The 20,255-nt window shown below is 37.0% G+C and overlaps 2 protein-coding genes across 2 annotated transcripts; both read right to left on the bottom strand.

Moving 5' to 3' along the window:
- Positions 1-1,340: 1,340 nt before the first annotated feature.
- LOC306881334 (ran-binding protein 9-like) lies at positions 1,341-16,693 on the bottom strand. The gene is made up of 14 exons (XM_079435379.1): positions 16,011-16,693; positions 13,072-13,183; positions 12,243-12,295; positions 11,830-11,997; positions 11,558-11,580; positions 9,861-10,045; positions 7,560-7,672; positions 7,228-7,336; positions 6,983-7,137; positions 6,036-6,177; positions 4,388-4,509; positions 4,046-4,197; positions 3,727-3,838; positions 1,341-2,566 (listed from the first exon to the last, which is right to left on the bottom strand). The coding sequence occupies exons 1-14, from the start codon at positions 16,225-16,227 to the stop codon at positions 2,436-2,438; spliced, it is 1,794 nt and encodes a 597-aa protein (XP_079291505.1). The 5' UTR covers positions 16,228-16,693; the 3' UTR covers positions 1,341-2,435.
- Positions 16,694-17,991: 1,298 nt separating this feature from the next.
- LOC306881524 (E3 ubiquitin-protein ligase RNF182-like) lies at positions 17,992-18,738 on the bottom strand (the record flags this gene model as incomplete). Its single annotated transcript, XM_079435673.1, has 1 exon — positions 17,992-18,738. The coding sequence occupies one exon, from the start codon at positions 18,736-18,738 to the stop codon at positions 17,992-17,994; it is 747 nt and encodes a 248-aa protein (XP_079291799.1).
- Positions 18,739-20,255: the final 1,517 nt, after the last annotated feature.

Below are 20,255 nucleotides of genomic sequence, written 5' to 3' on the forward strand. Positions count from 1 at the left end.
AGTCTAAAACCTAAAAATTCTGTCATTTACTCATGTTGTTCCCAACCCATAGAGCTTTGCTTAATCTTCAAAACACAAATTAAGCTTTTTTTTTTATAAACCCTGAGAGGTTTCTGTCCCTCCATTAAAAGTCTAGGTAACCACATTTGATAAGATCCAAAAAGATTATGAAGGCATCATAAAAAGATTTAATATGAATCAAGCAGTTTAGTCATGTAAAGAGATATTTAATTCAGGCTTTAATACACAAATATACAGACATACAAGCTTCCATGCTTACCATATGTGATTTGCTGTATGTACGGTGTGTTAATAATCATTTAGATGTAAATAAAAGCCTAAATTAAATCTGATTAATTCATATGCATCGTTTCACAATGGCCGGTTTCACAGACAGGGCTTAGACTAAACCAGGATTAGGCCATTGTTCAATTAGGACATGCAAGTAATTTAATAAACATGCCTTACAAAAAAATTTTAATTACTGGTGTGCATCTAAAGACAAAAGCACCAATATATTTTAAGATCAGTCAGTGCGAGTTTCTTTCAGTTGAAACAGCTCAGACTAACATTTTAGTCTAGGACTAGGCTTAAGCCTTGTTTGTGAAACCAGGGGTACGGATTTATAACCTTTTTGGATCTTTTAAGTGTTGATTACCTGGACTTTAAATGGAGGGACAGTAACTTCTCAGGTTTTAACAAAAATATCTTCACATGTGTGACCCTGGACCACAAAACCAGTCTTAAGTCGCTGGGGTATATTTGTAGCAATAGCCAAAAAATACATTGTATGGGTCAAAATTATCGATTTTTCTTTTATGCCAAAAATCATTAGAATATAAAGATCATGTTCCATGAAGATATTTAGTAAATTTCCAGCTGTAAATATATTAAAACTTAATTTTTTATTAGTAATATGCATTGCTAAGAACTTAATTTGGACAATTTTAAAGGCGATTTTCTCAGTATTTTGATTTTTTTGCACCCTCAGATTACAGATATTCAAATAGTTGCATCTCAGCCAAATATTGTCCTATCATAAACCATACAACAACGGAATGCTTATTTATTCAGCTTTCAGATGTATAAATCTCAATTTAGAGAAATTGACCCTTATGACTGGTTCTGTGGTCCATATGTGATGAAAGAGTAACCAAAGTCTCAAAAGTTTTAGTAAATGAGAACACAATTGTCACTTTTGGAAATAAACTATTTCTTTAAATGTTTGATGAGACACTTAGTTTGGCTTTTTAAAATTTTCTTCGTGGTGTAATCACAATACTTGTGCAACATTCTGAACATTCGCTGAAATGTGTCAAAACAGACGGGTATATCTCGTTCAACTGGGTATTTACGTTTTATTTCTGAAAATGATAAGACAGTGTTGATGACAATACTGTACCATTCTCCTTGTTTTAAAAGTACTGATGATCCGAGGGATTGACTGGTAAACAAGAGGAGAAAAAACAATGGAGCAGTCTTGCCTCTCCGGGACTGGATATGACCTTATTTTCACCATGTTCCTGTCACACATCCAAACTGCACAAAAACACAGTGCAGGCAACGATGATGAGAGAACGCCTGAATATGGATTTTTAAAAAAGAGATCGGGTGGATGAAAAGACCATAGACATCAATACAATTACAAATGAAAGAGTCCGAACATTGCATCAATCCTGCTGTGCAGTTGGCAGAGGGAGGGTGCGCTTGCACAAAAAAGGGCATAACTCATACAGCTCACACTAATGCTCTATACTAAATACCACCACTAAGGATGACTCCAGCAGTGTTAGGTTTTCTGGGTTTTAATTTTTTTTTTTACTGTAAGATAACTAAATGTTCCAGTCCTCGTGTTAATATAATTTCAATATTTTTTCTTTTTTTTTTTTCTTTTTTAAATGGTAAAGTACACAAGCTGAGACCTGAAAATAGCAGGGTGTTGCCGCGGTGGGACCATAGTTATTCGGTCTCGCTCACTCTGCCAGCTTTCAACCAAGAACAAATATATCTTATATGCAAGTTTACTGATAATAACATTATGTCATAATAATTTTCCTCATGCCTTGTAAATTAGGAAACAAACAATCAGAGCCTGCTGCACCCCCCACCCAACACCTCCTCCCCTCCCCCAAAATAAAAAAGACAAAAGGAAAAACTAAATAAAGACCATAATGATTGGGGATTTTGTCTGACTTTTAAGAACCCCTCTTCCTAATGTGTCTTTAGGCCCGGTTTAGGCCCGGGTGAAGAGGATCCAGTCTTGTCAGAGAGCCAGGATAGGTCTGGCCATGTGGAGGCTCAGTTCATCAGGCCATGGTTTCAAAGTTGGCCCCAGTTTTTTTTTTTTTTTTTTTTTTTTTTTTGGGAGTCTGGGATGGACTGGGATGATGTGGGCCTCTTTCACGTGGTCATTTAAAGGGATGATTCTCCAGGGGTTAGTGCAGGTAATCATCCACTGATGCGAAGGCGCAGGATCCGCTGCCTGTGCGAGCCATGAGGGACAGACACTGAGCTGCCTGGCCAACGGCGAGCGCCAAGGGAGGCTGCTTTGGCAGGTTATGAGTCTCTGCATGAGAGAAAAAGTGTGACATTAAATGATAAATGCCAATGTTGAATTGTTAAGATTCAAGAGTAAGCTCTAATAAACAGCAATACACACCACCATTCAAATATTTTTTTTTAAAGAAATGTATGCTTTTATTCACCAAAGGCGCATTCAATTGATTAAAAGGGACAGTCAAGACATTCATCATGTTACAAAACCATCCTATTTTAAATACACACAGTTCCTTTGAACATTCTATTCATTAAAGTATCCTGACAAAAATTGTATCAGTGTTTTCACAAAGATATTAACCACCACAACTGTTTACAACATTGATAATAATAATAAGAAATGTTTCTTGAGCACCAAATCAGCATATTAGAATGATTTCTGAATGATCATGTGACACTGACTGGAGTAATGATGCTGTAAATTCAGCTTTGCCATCATAGGAATAAATTACATTTTGAAATATATTCAAATATGAAACGGTTATTTTAAATCATAATAGTATTTCACAATATTACCGTTTCGACTATTCTGAATGCTAGTGTTAGCGCCATATAAATACAATCTAATACACAAATTATATCATAGTGTGAACAGCAATTGGCCAACAAAAAACATAAGTGATCAACAAAAAATTGTATACATTATCCTATTGTTCCTGACAATAAGCGTCTAGCTTAGTTTCAGGAAAATAAGCCTTTTTTGGCTCAGATACACTGGATGCAGTTTTGAGCATGTTGTCAATATTATATGGAGACTGACAGCGAAAGATGAGAAGAGAAAAATTTAAAATTTATATAATGTGTTTGGATTGTAAAATTTGCATATTAATGTGCAATTACACTGTAATATTTTCTAAATATTAAAACAGTCTGTGCATGTGTTATGTGACAGGATCCTTCTATAGACCTACAAAAGGGCTGATGAGGGATCTGCAGCACCAGGATTTATCCAAACTACAGGGATAACTTTTTTTTTTTTTTTAAATCAAAATACAGCATTATGTTGCTCACTTAGGCTTTTTCACTTGCTTAAGTTTGAGCTTAAAGAGATTTTCTTAGTTCTGAAAGTAACAAAGGGATCACTGTGGTGACTAGGTTGCGCTGATTTGATCAAAGGTGGTACTTGGCCTTAACAGTTTGAGAACAAATGAAAACTAATGCTGTACCTACCTAATATTGCACTGTTGAGTGTGGAGCAGACAGGCTCTCTCTGGATGGAGTCTAGCTGGTAGCCCACAGGGCTGTTCCATGGATCTGAATATGCCAGCAAACTGAAAGCATCCTGCAAGAATGGAGACAGTAAGATGTTTTAGGATAAAACATATTTATATATACACACACATATACATCTCCATGTTGCCTGGGCATTACCACCATAACCAAAATGCATTTAATAATATGTTTTTCTTAAGACCGTTTTAAATCATATATGTGAGGTACAAAAACCTACATCCAACTACTCAGAACAAGTGTATATTACAGGCAGTACCTTGAGCATCTTCTTATTGGCTGAGTTTTTGCCCCTCTCACGGCGTAAGAGTTCACTCATGCCCTGTAGCTCGCGGCCGAACTGAATCATCCTCTCAATGGCTGCCTGGCTCCCTCCGCACAACTGCCTCTTAGATTGAGCACTATCCACTTCTGTGTACAGAACATTTAATCCATTTAAAATGGTACACGGGATTCATTTGCATAACATAATTGACTAAAGTCACATGCACAACATCAGATATGATAAACAGATCACACAGGAAAAATCCTTTGACCCACAACAAATTTCATTGCAGACACAGGAATTTAACAGAGGACTGAACACAATTAATGTTCTCACCCATATCTCCATCACATTCCTCCAAGTCTATCCCATGAGTAGAGCTGCCATTCAGAAATCCATTTGAAGAGGATTCAGACACTCCGTTTGAGAAGTGATCAACCTCCATCTCCACCTCAGCACTGCGACGAAGAGTCAACATTTACACAACAGGCTTATTTTGTGCTGTACAGTTACTATGTTCCTATATAATTTGCCCTTCAGAATTAAAGTTGCAATGAAACGGATGTAATGACAGAACGTTTCTTCTGCATTATGACGTACATCCGAGTGTAACAGATTTAGGGATGGGCATTTTTGGCAATTTCTCATTTCCATCATCTATAGGTTACAAAAACGAGTAATCGAGTACTCTGGGGCGGGACATGTGCAGGGGGCGGGGCATGGCCGTAACGGAGATAATGAAACTGACAACTGTTATGAAAATGAATGTTAAAAATATATATGACATGAACACCTATCTATAAAAAACCTGAACACATGATTTGAACAGTTAGATTATGATTATGATGGAGCAAAGTTATTAAAAATGAAGCATCTAAAAGGGAATAGCTGCTTGAGGTGAAGCTGAGTGACTTTATGCCAATAAACTGGAGCCTGTTCTATGACACATCCTTTGATATAAATCAGCTAACTTAGATACATAACATTACAATTTGTTTCTGCACAAAAGGATGCAAACACCAGTGAATTTTAAGTTACAGAGACAGAGTGAGTGAGAGAGCTCCCGCTGTAATGTGCTTTCATAACAGTGCGCTGAAACACAGGCAAGGAAAGCAGACAGAATTTACTATAGATTCATATTCTATAAAGTTCTCATTATAATGCCATGTTTATGGCAGATTTGTGCTATATTTTCATCTACATTATCAAGTGATTCCTGAAATCGCCTGCGTGTTTTCTAAGCCATATGAAGTACGAAAACAATTTTAATTGAACTATGCCTACTGTTGAACAAATATGACGAAAAAAGCACTGCTGCATTATTATAACATCAGTATTTAAAAAAAAAAAAAGAAACATCTAAAAGTAATACAATCATCTCAAATAACTAAATAAAATAACTCAAAGTCAACATTGCACTTGAGAATGAAACTAAACACATTCCACATGTTAATAAATGTTAATACCCCAACACATCCTATATTAGATTAATCAGACATGCATGTAGCTAGCCCGGACATCTTTGGACCGCATGCTGTGGCAAGATAAACAATCAGAGCTCAGGGTGCTGCCCAAAGTCCACGATCGATCGTTGCTGTCACAGCCAAGTACTGGAGTACTCGATTATTTTTGCACATCCCTAAACAGATTATTGGGGGAAAAAAGCAGGGATCTATGGATTTTAAGATGTGGGTGCTGCGCTCAAAAACGAATGTGAACTTGTGGAGGGGAAAATTTTAAGTGGACTAAAATATTGGAGAATTGTCTGTCATACATCACTAGAGAAAAAAGTCTGTAATTTCACTGGAAGTTCCAGTTATGACATTTTAAATATACATTATTAGGTAAAAAAAAAAAATTACAAATAATAACCATATACACATATGAACTGTTCACTATAACATACATGTACAAAACATAAGGTGAATTTTCATTTGATGTAAAATTGAAGGATATTTCAATGTGCTACGGAACAAAGACGTACCTAACACTGGTCTGCTGGCCCCGACTTCCGTTCAGGACACCAAGTTCAGGGCTTGGCATGGTAGGCGGACATGACTTGTGACTATGGGCCGAGGTGTGGCCTTTACTTGATGAAACTCCATTACAGTAATTACTATCAAAACCTGGAGAAAGAGGGACGTGCAAACGATTAGTGCCAACATCTCCAATTCATGATCAACAGGTCATTCTGGTCTAGGACTAGCCTTGATTTAAAAAAATTACATAATTAGCAGTTCTCAACCATTTTGACTCCAAAGCCCCAGTCTGTCCAAGACAATATTCGAAGGCCCTCCTATCTCAAGTCAACATACCTGTTATATTGTCAGTTTAATGATGTACATCTTTATTTTTGGTGTTTTTCAGAATTTTAATTATGCAAATATAACTCAATTTAAATCATTTTTTAAAGACTTTTAGGAGCCCTCTGGTTGAGAACCACTAATCAAAATGGCCATTTCAATGAAGACTACATAAGGAGCTACCACAATGGGTAGTTAAAGGAACTCGCTAACAGGGCGGTCCCCTGAAAACTAAATTTTCTTGGTTGTATTCGCACTGCCAGTTCGTGGACTTCATTTGTGGAGTGGAATATATTAAAATGTGTTTATACAGCTTTTTAAAAATAGTGGATGCCAGAGTTTGTTTGGCATGCATTCGGCCAATCAACATACACTTATACCTGTGGTAGTTCCTATTGTGCTGGGTTAAACCCTACTCTGAAGTAGGAGCTAATTTAGTCCCCCCCAAAAGGCATTCCTTCAGTTAAAACCATTCCCAGTTCCTGCGGTGTGGATATGTAAAAAAGAGGGTACTTTTAGGAACTAAAATATGTTTCTCTGGTGAAAAAGCCCTATTTTTGTACGATCATTTTGGTATGATTTTTTTTCACCCATGCTGGCAGAAAACATTTGTGGATATAAAACGTACCTGTCTGGTAGGTCTGGGAGCTGCTGGCTTTGTGAACAGGGCTGTTGAAGAGACGGGGGGAGCCTGGGTAACTATCCTGTGACTTAGGGCTCCTCCCACCGAGACACCTGACCTCACTGTCAGTGCCATTCACCATCTCAATGAACTGCCTGACTCTGGAAAGAGAGAGATGTAGATACATTATGCATTTGGTGTCTTTACTGAAGATGTGCTAATTCCTGAAAGATGGCACATATCACACTTACTTCAACATAAACAGGAGGTCTGGGTTTCTCTCTAACAGGCTTGGGTAAAGTTGTTGAGTGGTCTCTATAGCCTCTCCCATTCTGCCAGATAGGACCAGCTTCTGGATCTCTGCAATCACAGACGTGAAATAATTACTCAGCACTAAGTTGAGAATGTTCAACCCTGAAAGCATGCTGACATGCAGTGATGAATCATTCAGATTCATTCAATTCAATCATTGGACCAGAAACTGTGACAATCTGATTTCATGCTGACTTTAACAATCATACAAACCCAAAATAAGACCCAGATAAGTCTGAACAGCCTATTTGTGTTGCCTGTGAAGACTCACTCTGTCTATTTTTGATAGAAGCAAGTTCCTCATGTACAGCCTGGTCAGTTGATTTGGCAAAGGCCTCAGCGGTGGCACAGTAGCTGTGGTGAACCAGATAGGAGGCCACCATTCTAATAAAAGAGAACGAATAAGTCAAAAGACGACAAAAAAAATAAAATAAAAAATGCCACTAGCATATCCATTAATTACCTCTGGAAAGGTTTTGAAAATATAAACCTAAAAAAAAATGAGTGGTTTCAAATGATTAATCGCAATTAATCGAATCCACAATAAAAGTTTTTGTTTACATAATGTGTGTGTACAGTGTATATTATCTATCTATCTATCTATCTATCTATCTATCTATCTATCTATCTATCTATCGTATCTCACAGAAGTGAGTACACCCCTCACATTTTAGTAAATTATTTTATTATATCTTTTCATGTGACAACACTGAAGAAATTACACTTTGCTCCAATGTAAAGTAGTGAGTGTACAGCTTGTATAACAGTGTAAATTTGCTGTCCCCTCAAAATAACTCAACACACAGCCATTAATGTCTAAACCGCTGGCCACAAAAGTGAGTACACCCCTAAGTGAAAATGTCCAAATTGGGCCCAAAGTGTCAATATTTTGTGTGGCCACCATTATTTTCCAGCACTGCCTTAACCCTCTTGGGCATGGAGTTCAGCAGAGCTTCACAGGTTGCCACTGGAGTCCTCTTACACTCTTCCATGACGACATCACGGAGCTGGTGGATGTTAGAGACCTTGCGCTCCTCCACCTTCCGTTTGAGGATGCTCCACAAATGCTCAATAGGGTTTAGGTCTGGAGACATGCTTGGCCAGTCCATCACCTTTACCCTCAGCTTCTTTAGCAAGGCAGTGGTCGTGTTGGATATGTGTTTTGGGGTCGTTATGTTGGAATACTGCCCTGTGGCCCAGTCTCTGCTTCAGTATGTCACAGTACATGTTGGCATTCATGGTTCCCTCAATGAACTGTAGCTCCCCAGTGCCAGCAGCACTCATGCAGCCCCAGACCATGACACTCCCACCACCATGCTTGACTGTAGGCAAGACACACTTGTCTTTGTACTCCTCACCTGGTTGCCGCCACACACGCTTGACACCATCTGAACCAAATAAGTTTATCTTGGTCTCATCAGACCACAGGACATGGTTCCAGTAATCCATGTCCTTAGTCTGCTTGTCTTCAGCAAACTGTTTGAGGCCTTTCTTGTGCATCATCTTTAGAAGAGGCTTCCTTCTGGGATGACAGTCATGCAGACCAATTTGATGCAGTGTGCGGCGTATGGTCTGAGCACTGACAGGCTGACCCCCCCCCCCCCCCTTCAACCTCTGCAGCAATGCTGGCAGCACTCATACATCTATTTCCCAAACACAACCTCTGGATATGACGCCGAGCACGTGCACTCAACTTCTTTGGTCGACCATGGCGAGGCCTGTTCTGGGTGGAACCTGTCCTGTTAAACCGCTGTATGGTCTTGGCCACCGTGCTGCTGCTCAGTTTCAGGGTCTTGGCAATCTTCTTATAGCCTATGCCATCTTTATGTAGAGCAACAATTATTTTTTTCAGATCCTCAGAGAGTTCTTTGCCATGAGGTGCCATGTTGAACTTCCAGTGACCAGTATGAGAGAGTGAGAGCGATAACACCAAATTTAACACACCTGCTCCCCATTCACACCTGAAACCTTGTAACACTAACGAGTCACATGACACTGGGGAGAGAAAATGGCTAATTGGGCCCAATTTGGACATTTTCACTTAGGGGTGTACTCACTTTTGTGACCAGCGGTTTAGACATTAATGGCTGCATGTTGAGTTATTTTGAGGGGACAGCAAATTTACACTGTTATACAAGCTGTACACTCACTACTTTACATTGGAGCAAAGTGTCATTTCTTCAGTGATGTCACATGAAAAGATATAAAACATTTACAAAAATGTGAGGGGTGTACTCACTTCTGTGAAATACTGTGTGTGTGTGTGTGTATATATATATATATATATATATATATATACACACATATATACATATACATATATACGCGCATGTATATATTTAAGAAAAATGTTATATTTGTATATAATTTAAATTATATAAACATAAATATATACATTTAAATACATGTAAATATTTTCAAAATATATACTATATGTGTGTTTATTTATATATACACATAATAAATATACAAAGTACACACACATATATTACATAAACAAAAACTTTTATTTTGGATGCGATTAATCATTTGACAGCACTAATAAAAAATACTCCAAATCAAAAGTACTCACTTCTGAATCATGGCCTGCCATTCTCCTTCTCTCTCCCCAATGGGGAAACGGTCAATCTGGGCTTGGATTTTGGTTCTCCATTCACGCATGTAATCCTCAATATCAAAGACAAATGGATGCTGCCCAAAATTGGCGTCCACGACCTCCCCTGGGGTCTGTAGACCCACTGTGGGATACAGGTTGGGCTAAAAGCAAAATAAGCACATTTTACTAAATGTGGATTATAGTTACTGGCTAACTAATTTTTTTTTTATTAATGATGTGTATGTAAGACCAATGTCTAAAGACTTTCTCATAAAACAACTGAGATTAGCTTAAAAGAGATGACAGAAAATGTGCCTTGGTTTGTCTATCATGGGCGTTCAGGAAAAAAAAAAAAAAGATTTTATTCGGATTTCAAACCATAGCTATATAATTATCGGCCAGGTCAGGGGCAGACACATATTAGTCATTTTCTGATGCTTTCTGTAGAATAACTTTGGGAGGGTCTGTGCTCACTGTCCAATAGAAAGAAAGGTCAGGGCTGCTAAACTGACATACTCCACAGAAGTACTCAGAGTAGCATGAATGCTGGTCACCAGCCAACTGTGTTTTCTGCTCAATGGATTATTGTTTAGCCCCAAACAGGCCTCTGTTCAGTTAGCAAGAGCAATGCTTAGGGGCTGTCAGTACAACATCTTGGATGATGAAGAAAGGAAGGAAAGACAAAACAATAGCAAAAGGCTTCCTCAACAATATCTAAAAATATTACAATAGAATGAAAAATATACAAATGATCAATCACCCCATGACCTCCAGGCAGTGAAACACAAAAACATATATATAAAGCTACAAATGATGTCATTGCAAGTTCAATATTTAGACAACAAACATACAAAACTTAACATTTTAACAAAACACATGTGCATGTAATCAGAATGTAAACAGTCGTACATTTATCTGAATAAACTATTGGAGGATAGACTACATAACACTACAATAAACAACATAATATACACCACCGTTCAAAAGAAAAAAATCTTTTTTAAAATTCTAAATTTATTTTATGCAGCAAGGATGCATTAAATTGATCAAAAATTATGGTAAAGACATTTAAAATGTTATGAAAATGTTTATTTTCAAATAAATGCTGTTCTTTTGTACTTTCTATTCATCAACGAATCCTGAAAAACGAAGTGTCATGGTTTCCACAAAAATGTTGAGCAGCACAATGGTTTCCAAATGGTTCAAAAAGATCATGTGACACTGAAGACTGGCTGCTGAAAATTCAGTTTTACCATCATAGGAATAAACTGCATTTGAAAATATATAGACAGCTTATTTTAAAATGCAATAATGGCCTGGCTGTACAGACAGGGCTTAGACTAAACTAGCATTAGGCCATAGTTCAATTAGGACATTTAAGTAATTTTTTATAAACGCGCCTTAGACAGAAACATTACTGGTGTCCATCTTGAGACAAAACAAAGGCACTGATATATTTTAAGATCAATCAGTGCTAGTTTCTTTCAGTTGAAACAGCTCAGACTTACATTTTAGTCTGTGAAACCGGGGGAATATTTTTGTTTTTGGTATATTTATGATCAAATTAATTGTCAAAATCGACCCCAGACTTTTGAACGGTAGTGTATAATATAGTAATGCAGTAAAAAAAAATTATTTCAAGCTTAGAGGTGTTTAAGAAAATAAAGACTTACCGGTAAATCTGTAAAAGCTATCCCTGAAAAAACAATACAAAAAAGAATTAGACTGTTATTAAAGTAAATTCAAGATTTGAATTTGAAAGTATGTTAATAGCCATACTTGCTAATAGCCAATACCTCCTATAAATTACTAAATCATCCTAAATGAAAAATATTCTTACTGTTAAAGTGCTCACTGAATTGATGACCAGTAATAAATAAAGAACAAATAACCACAGTTTGGTTTAAGACAAGCATTTGATATTAATGTGCAATTCAAATGCTACCTAGACTGTGTCCATTTTTTGTGTAGAAACAAGTATTGTTGATGAGGTTCACACAGCAGCCGATCACATCGCCTGTTGTGAATGTGGGACCATAGGGCTGCCCAGTGCCAGATGAGCAGAAGGAGTGGCCGTCATCTCCATGATATCCATATGAGTGTTTGTCCCAACCTAAGGGGAGGACATTGTACACATTCTGGTGATTTTTGGAAACAATGAACCACAAAAACGCTAAGGAAGCTTATCTCCCTGGCAAACTGCAATCTCACAGAGGAACACCCTATGAGAGTCAAAAGGTGGAGGATCAACTTAACATGCCCACTAGCCGCATCTAAACTACAAAACCTATAGTATTTATAGTCTATAGTGATCATAGACATTTTAGATACAAATAACCTGAAAACATGACGTTTTACCTGGAAGTCTGTTCATGTTGACACCTTGAGCTGACAGGCCAATCCCCATGTATCTGCTCACAAAACAGCATTTATTTAATAAAATGTTCTGCATCAGAGGAGGTTAATACTGCTCAGCCTAAAAATTAAAAGGTACATTCTGTAACTTTTTCCTAATTAAGAAAATTTTATCCCTAAAGAAATTAATGACTGAATTTTTTTTAAAATCATGTACACATGAGACTGAGTTATTTTAGTATCACTTATAACTCATTTTGTATTTGTATATTAATTTTAGTATTTGTATATTAATTTTAGTATATTTGTAATTTTTTATACCTTGTTTTAGTTTACTACAAGTTTAACTAAATGAAAATGAGATACTAGCAACTAGCTAAAATTAAATATAATTTAAAAATATATATATTTTGTTTAATTTCAGTTAACATTTATTTTAAGTAACAATTTTTTTTAATGGTTTTAGTTAACTATGATGAACTCTGGACCGAATTGTTCAATTTCCTGGAACAGGTCACCTCATGGGAGCCGCCATGTTGAGATCACATGACCAGCATTACCAATACTAACCATTTCTGTAAACCCCTTATCCCACATTTTCACTCTAAGAATAAATTATTTATGGCTAACTTCTAACAGAGAATTTCAACAAAGACATTAGTAAATGAAAACTTTTGCATAATGCTACATCCATGCCACTAGGTGGAGTCCAAGACAACCGTTACACAGCCACATAAACTAACAATTACCGAATGCACCTTAAAATGTTCCCTTAAAAGTGAACGCTCCCTTTCTTAAAGTAATTTAAGAAAATACTGAATCATTCACATACCCATCTCGTCCTTTACTGATAATTTTCACCTCAAAGTAATAGACCCCGCAGGCAGCTGGAATAGGGTGTGTTGCACGGACAGATGCCGCATCTTTTGGGGTCTTTCCATGACCTGGATGACAAACACAATCATTTACACCTGCTAATAGTTTGTGTCACTCACAAGGAGCACCAGAACATTTGTAATGTTATAACATCGCCAGAGGTCGCCATGGCAAAAACACTTATACTTTATACTGTATGATATTTTGCCTGGCAACAGCAAAAAAAGACACTGCACATTTGTCTTGATATTTCAAAATGGCAGTTTATTTCATGCGAATATGCTCTAAATTTGGGAATTCATAATTATTGTCATTTTTATTAGCAATAACCAACAAACCAATGTCAGAAATTTGTTTAAAATATTATTTATTATTATTAACAGCCAATGTTTGCCCTAAAAGGCATGCCACCTCATTCAAGTCAAATACTCCAGTTGAATGTATTATTATTTTACAAAAATCACATTTTCAGAACAAATATGAACGTTATTTATAAAACCAAACCAACATCAAATACAAAAGATGCAGTAAATAATGTAGGCTACAAGATATAACATGAACAAAAAAATTATTGTATGATATGGTGAGTGGTCCTTAATTATTATTATTATTTATTTGTTTTTGTTTAAACAATCTGTAGCTGGATACTTTGGCAAATCTACAATTTCGTTGGATGCAAGTACAATGACAATAAACAATCTGAACTGAACAGATATACTCTACAGCTCTCTACTGTGTATCACTGATGTTTGATGTTTTGGACTAATTGGGAGTATTTTCTTTATTTTCACTGTTTTTATCAAAAGCATAACAGTCACCTCTGAGACAGCAAATGCATACAGTATAGCTATAAGTTATTATAGTGTCTGAAGAGGGATTAAACCCATTATTTACTCATTACTAATACTTAACCAGACAGGCATGAAATAGAATACTAAAAAATATAACACCAACAAAGAATTGTTTCCACACATTTGAAACATATAAGCCTATTGCATCATATTTGACTCAAGAATTTCTATGCCCTCAATGCCCTCAAACATGATCGAAACCTTGCTGAAAAACCTGTTGTACACAATACTCTATATCCTTTCTGCCCTCAGAATGATAATTCAATTTTATTAGCGAATCAGGCTCTCATCAAAATTCTAAAAATACTTTTTGCTGTGAAATCTTTAATGATTTTTATAAAGTAAACATAAGAATAACTTTTATATCATCACTAATATCACAAGACAAACATTTACTGGACTGAAGCAACTTAGGTCTACTTGATTATCCATACATCATTTTTTTTTTTAATAATTGCGTTAAAATGTATGCATCAATTATCATACAACAGGCCGTTGAGGAATGCTTATTTGTACGTCTCTCAAACATCATTGTATTGCATTATGTGTTTTCCCCCAAAATGATAACTACAGAGCAATAATCATAAAACTAAGCATTTAAATGTCATCTTTCAAAGATGTATTACTGGGACATATCAAGTGACAAGTGATATTTATGTCAATTTTAAGTAAGCAGTCTGCTATACTGTTAAAAAGATCTCACTGATTTACAATAAAAGATCATAATTTCATCTTACTTTTGACATAAAACTGAGGTGTTTTTTTCTCTTGTGTACGAGCTCCATATTCTCACTTTTTCATTCTATATAAGCCACAATGCCTGATGTCTCAAATATACTACAAAACATAAATCATATATAAACTTTAAAATATTTTGGCTGAAGAGCCAATTAACCATTTAATTAAAAACATAATATTCTTACTATTATTTAATATGTCAGGACTCAGGTTTTACAGAGTGAAATATATGCATCTTTGTCACTTTTTGTAACATTTTAGTCCTGAACTCCTGATAATCAGACTTATATCTGAAGTAAATTCATAAGCTTATATGTAGCTTGTACATTTATAAAGACATCTTGGCCTACTGGTAATTTAAGGCAGTCTACCTGAAACCTACCTGAGGTCAGCACTGACTGGCCTAATTAATTCTGTGGCCTACCTTTATTACTCTGCTGAGGGAAATGGCAGACACCTCACTGGATTACACAGGCATATTTAATAACTAAATATGGTAATCAAATTATACAATATATTACAGCTTTTCTTTATCTGCTGAATTCCTAGTAAAAGCCTTACATACACGCGATGGCAGAAAACCTGCCTCTGCAGATAAAAACAGACAGGCCTTTCCTAGAGCTTCTGCGTCAGGCTCAGGCTCGATCTCTACTACATCAGCATGTGTGTATTAAGACATAGCTTTTGTACACAGATCATGTTGTCAAAAGAGCTAACAATGACTGCATTTCAACTGTGAAACTCCATACAGTAGGTGCTTCCGGAAATGACTGAAGCATCTTTATAGCTCGCTGCTGAAACTCACCACCATCTCCTTGCTACAATACACGAACTTTAGCCTATAGTTTCAAACTTAATACCTTTATCATTTATTCTCAAAGACTACATGTCATATACGCACACACACTGTTATGCATAAAACATCATATTAAAGCAGTCGTTCAATTTCTGGACAACGCGGACTGCTAGGAATGGTGCTATATAATGCTAAAGGGAGGCTATTTTTATTCAAACATGTCGTCTAAGCAGTTAGTTATAAGTAATCAAAGTTTCGTTTACTTATATCGGCTAATGCGCTCGATAATCACTCTAAATCATCCCTGTTTCGTAACGATTTTAGCAGTTTGTGTGACGAAAAATGTTTGATTCACAGACAATACGAGCACGCAGAAGCTAACAGAAGTGTATTTTTATATCATTAATCAGAGGTGCAACTTGACACGAGCTAACCTGGCTAATGCCTTCAACATTTAGCTGGTAAACAACTTGGTGTTTGTGTTCATCTGCTGCTGTTAGCCTTGGTTACCTTTATAATGCACCCGGAGGTTGTTTTGAGACAGGCCGATGTAGCTGAATTTGTCTTTGGGGCTCCAGGATCTGGGGAGCGGGGTCTCTTGCTCGTTGACGGCCGGGTAAAGGCGTCTAAGCCGCTGGTTGAGCTCTTTTTCCTGCTCGTTGAGAGCCAAGTCTCCGTGAACGACAACCGACATCAGAAACCCACAGCCTGACGACGGTCCTGACATCGCGATCCGATTCCTGCCGCCGATACCAACAGCTTGCCAGCTATCTTTAGCTGGACAGCTTTCTAACAGTGTCCAGTGGCTAAAGCGACCACTGTCAGGCACCACAGGAGAAGAGCCGCTGAGATTTCGGGCTTGTTTTATTCGGATCGGACGGCTAGCCAGCCAGCTAACTGCGATTAGCCCGCAAACAGCCTCTCTGATAGAGTTAGCAAGACGCTAGAGAGAATTAATCACGCCAGTACAGCCAAACTGCAGCTTAAAAAAAACATAACATGCATCCAGAAAGTTGATCCTTGTTATTTAAGACGACATCTAACCGATCGAACAGACTAAATAGGGTAAAAGGAGCAGAAAGACAGCAGCAGAGGGAACCCCGATCTTTTGTTTGTTGTTAGTGTGAAATCCAGCGATCTGATTGGCTCTCTCAAGGTCCAGTCATACTTCCTCGAGCACTTGGTACATGACTAGACACAGGCTACCAATAACATGTCCTCCTTCTCACTTGGGTTGTTATCTAGTTGAGATGGCTGTGACAGTGAGAATATATTTGCACACTTACATATTATGTTTCTTTTATTTATTTCATCATTTTCATATATCATGGGACAGTGCAGATTAGGGTCCTCTTACACTTTTTATTATGGTGGGGACTTTTCAATGACCTCCTCTGAGAATGTCCTGTTTTCTACACCTAAAACTTAGTACTTAAAAGAACATGCAACATAAAATGAAAGTATTTTACTGGTGTTTTTTATTTTTTTTTACAGTCAATAAGATTTTAACATATGAAAATTATTAAACAAATTAAAGACTTGGCCACTTTCAGTGCATTTAATCTTGTTTAAGTAGCATCAAAAGTTTTACAAAATACATACAATTACTTTATATAAAAAATCACACCGGCATGTGGAATGTTATGATTAATCAAGATCTGATGTTTTGATTTTCCAACTTACACATGTAATGAGAGCTGATGTCTTGGTCTTTCCATTTGTTTTGGGATGTAAAGTACTTTTTTGCGAACTGTATAAAGTGCATTCTCCAACACTTCTGTAATAACCATTAATGGTTCATTCATTCATAACTTTGCCATGAAGTGTAAAAACATATGCAGTGCTAGTTTCTTTAAAACATGTTCAGACATGTTCATGCTTCACATGCATTTGTGTTCCAAGAAAAACATGAAAAAGTCGAACTAATAAACATGATTAAAATATTAAAATATGTGTCCTACCCATGATTCAGTATGTGGTGTTGTAGGTTAAGGGCTTTATATTGCAATCATCTGTAGCACTTTACAATAGGTTCCATTTGTTAACATTAGTTAACTACATTAGTTAGGCTTAATCTTTGTCATGCAATCTTACTGAATTAATATTAGTTAATGAATCTTATTAATTTCCACATTTACTAAATAAATCTGTTAATATTATTTAACATATTATGACATGGTTATTGATCTGTCCATTTCAACCACTCCAGGAAAAGGCACAATGGCACATTCAACAATCAGACAGTTATAAATAAAAAAGATATATAGTGGATAATTTTGTTGAGGTGGATACTATTGTTAAGTATTCTAAGATTACATTGATTTGTATGATAGCCTACTAAATTAAATCTATACACTTTTATTGTTTGTATTTCAGTTCATTGTACATTGTTTACCTAATAAACTGGAAAATTCACGAGTTTCCACAAACTGGCAGGACCATCCAATCATCGTATCTCCACACATAACAGTTACACTTATTGCTTTGGTCATTATGGTGGTACACAGTCCCAAAACTCACGGCATAGGCATTGGCAAAGGCCGTACACCATGACGATGAGAAGACTGACAGGTACCAGACAGACCATCAACACCCCCATCGTGTTTTTTTGCATGATTAGCAGATAGACCCCTAGAGGCAGCGAGCTGAAGTACAGCAGCCCCAGCAGCCAGACCAGGACGCGCGCTGAAGTTTGGCACAGCAGGGCCGCACAGTTCCACACTGTCCATCTCTGAGTAACCGAGGCCATGGAGTCCTGGCTGGAAGAGCGGTAATCCCTACCCTGACCTGGAATAACAGACTCCTGCCGAGGCTCCATAATGGTGATCACCACGTAATTGGAACGAATGGAGGTGGGAGAAGCTGAGGCGGCGTGTCCCACAAGAGAGTTGAGGCGTCTGGGACTGAGGAGAATCTCGCCTTGGTTGTCATTAAGGTTCTGATGCTTCCATGTCTGGATGGACAGCAGTGCCGACATCAAGTTATACTCGTCTTGTAGACTGTCCACGTCTTCTCCGGGAAGGTCTGTGATGTAGCGGCAGAATGGACAGACTACTGCGTTCGGAGAGGATTCTCCTAAATCGAGAATTTTTGTAAGGCACTTGGCACAAAGACAATGGCAACACTCGAGGACCTTGGGCCGTTGATTTGACAGGCTGTAAGCACAGTAGCAGATCTTGCATTCCAGTTCCTCTGTGGTGAAGCCACCCACCACATCCTCCGGGAACTGTCCCATCATGTCTCCTTCTTCTCAACGCTTTCTCATCGGCTGGTTGTAGTCAAAGCTGTGTGGGAACATGGTTGCGAGGCAGCTGTTGGGCCACTCCTGGTTTCTGGATGGTGTCCTGTGCAGAACGGAGCATCGCCTGTACTGTGCCACGGTGGCTCTGGACGGGTTTGTGTCGAGGAACATTTCATGCACTGTGTGGAAGGGTGGGGAGAGGCCACCACCGAAAAGATAACTGTTAACACAGCAGTAGAGAACAAACACTGCGGCAACAAAGCAGGCCCTGTAAATCCAGGGCTGGAATTTTCTAGCCAGGGCTTTTGTTGCCACTGAAATTCAGTCCAATTAGTGGCTCCACACTTCTTTCTGGTACAAAGTGCTGCTTTTGCTTGCTTGATGCAAGATTATTCCAAACAGAAATAGATATTTGTCTGAAATCATTTTAAGTTCGGAATTATACAATAATATAACATATTTTACATTTATTTAAAACTTGTCCCAAGCTGTAATTTTGCATACCGGCCAGCTCAGAAGTACACAGTTCATTGTGTAACATCAAAAATTAGGTCAATGCTGTTCACTGAGCCTGTCAAAAGCAGGTATGACTGAGATTTTAATGGGAATTGGTATTTATTTCCAAAAATAGTGTATTTTATATATCATGCTCAAATAATTTTAAGGCAAGACACTGTATAGGCACATTGTTTTTCTTTTTGGGATATTTGGTTTTTCATTATGATGTTTCAGACCAGAGGAAAGAAAACTACACATCAAAATACACTTTTAGGTTTTTTTTAGTGCACTTTATCTGTTTGCATCTGTAGATTTCAATTTCAGTGCATATCTTTAAAGGCTGTTTTCTCAAAATTATTTTTTTTCTTATGCACTGAGCTAGAAATCTCCACTTCATTTGCACTTAAACGCACCAGACTTTATTATTTTATTTCAACCTATATTCTGAAGGATTTCTTTATATATTATCTGAGTTCATACAACATTTTATCCCCCAAATCAGTGAAAATGTATTTTTTTTTTCTGGTTGTTTAGAGTGATAAAAAAAGATATCCAAAATAGAAAGACCTTTGACTGCAATATGTCAGCAAAATAAAGCAATAATTTTGAAACTGACTTTATCCAATATTCAGGTTTCTGTTCTAGAAAATGATAAAAACTATAGTGCATATTTAATTTGATAATGTCTAATTTGCACAAACATTGAAATGTTTTCCTACTGAATGTAATCAATCAACTGGAAAAGTATAATAATGTACAAGACTCTGTACATGTTTGTATGTCTCTGCAAGCTCTTTTTTTTCAAATGGAAAAAAAGTATTGCTTTGGAGTTTCACATCACTGGCATTCAAAACCAGGAGAGATGAGGGCAATTGTAACACTTGATATAATGATAAAATAATATAATTAAATACAGTATAATTGCTTTAATACTTATTAATGTAGTTTTTGCCTTAATATGATAGTAATCTTTTAAGGCTGTCCAAAATTATTTGTGTTAAAAATCCTCTTTTCTA

This window comes from Barbus barbus (assembly GCF_936440315.1).
Source record: "Barbus barbus genome assembly, chromosome: 15".
Taxonomy (NCBI): Eukaryota; Metazoa; Chordata; class Actinopteri; order Cypriniformes; family Cyprinidae; genus Barbus; species Barbus barbus.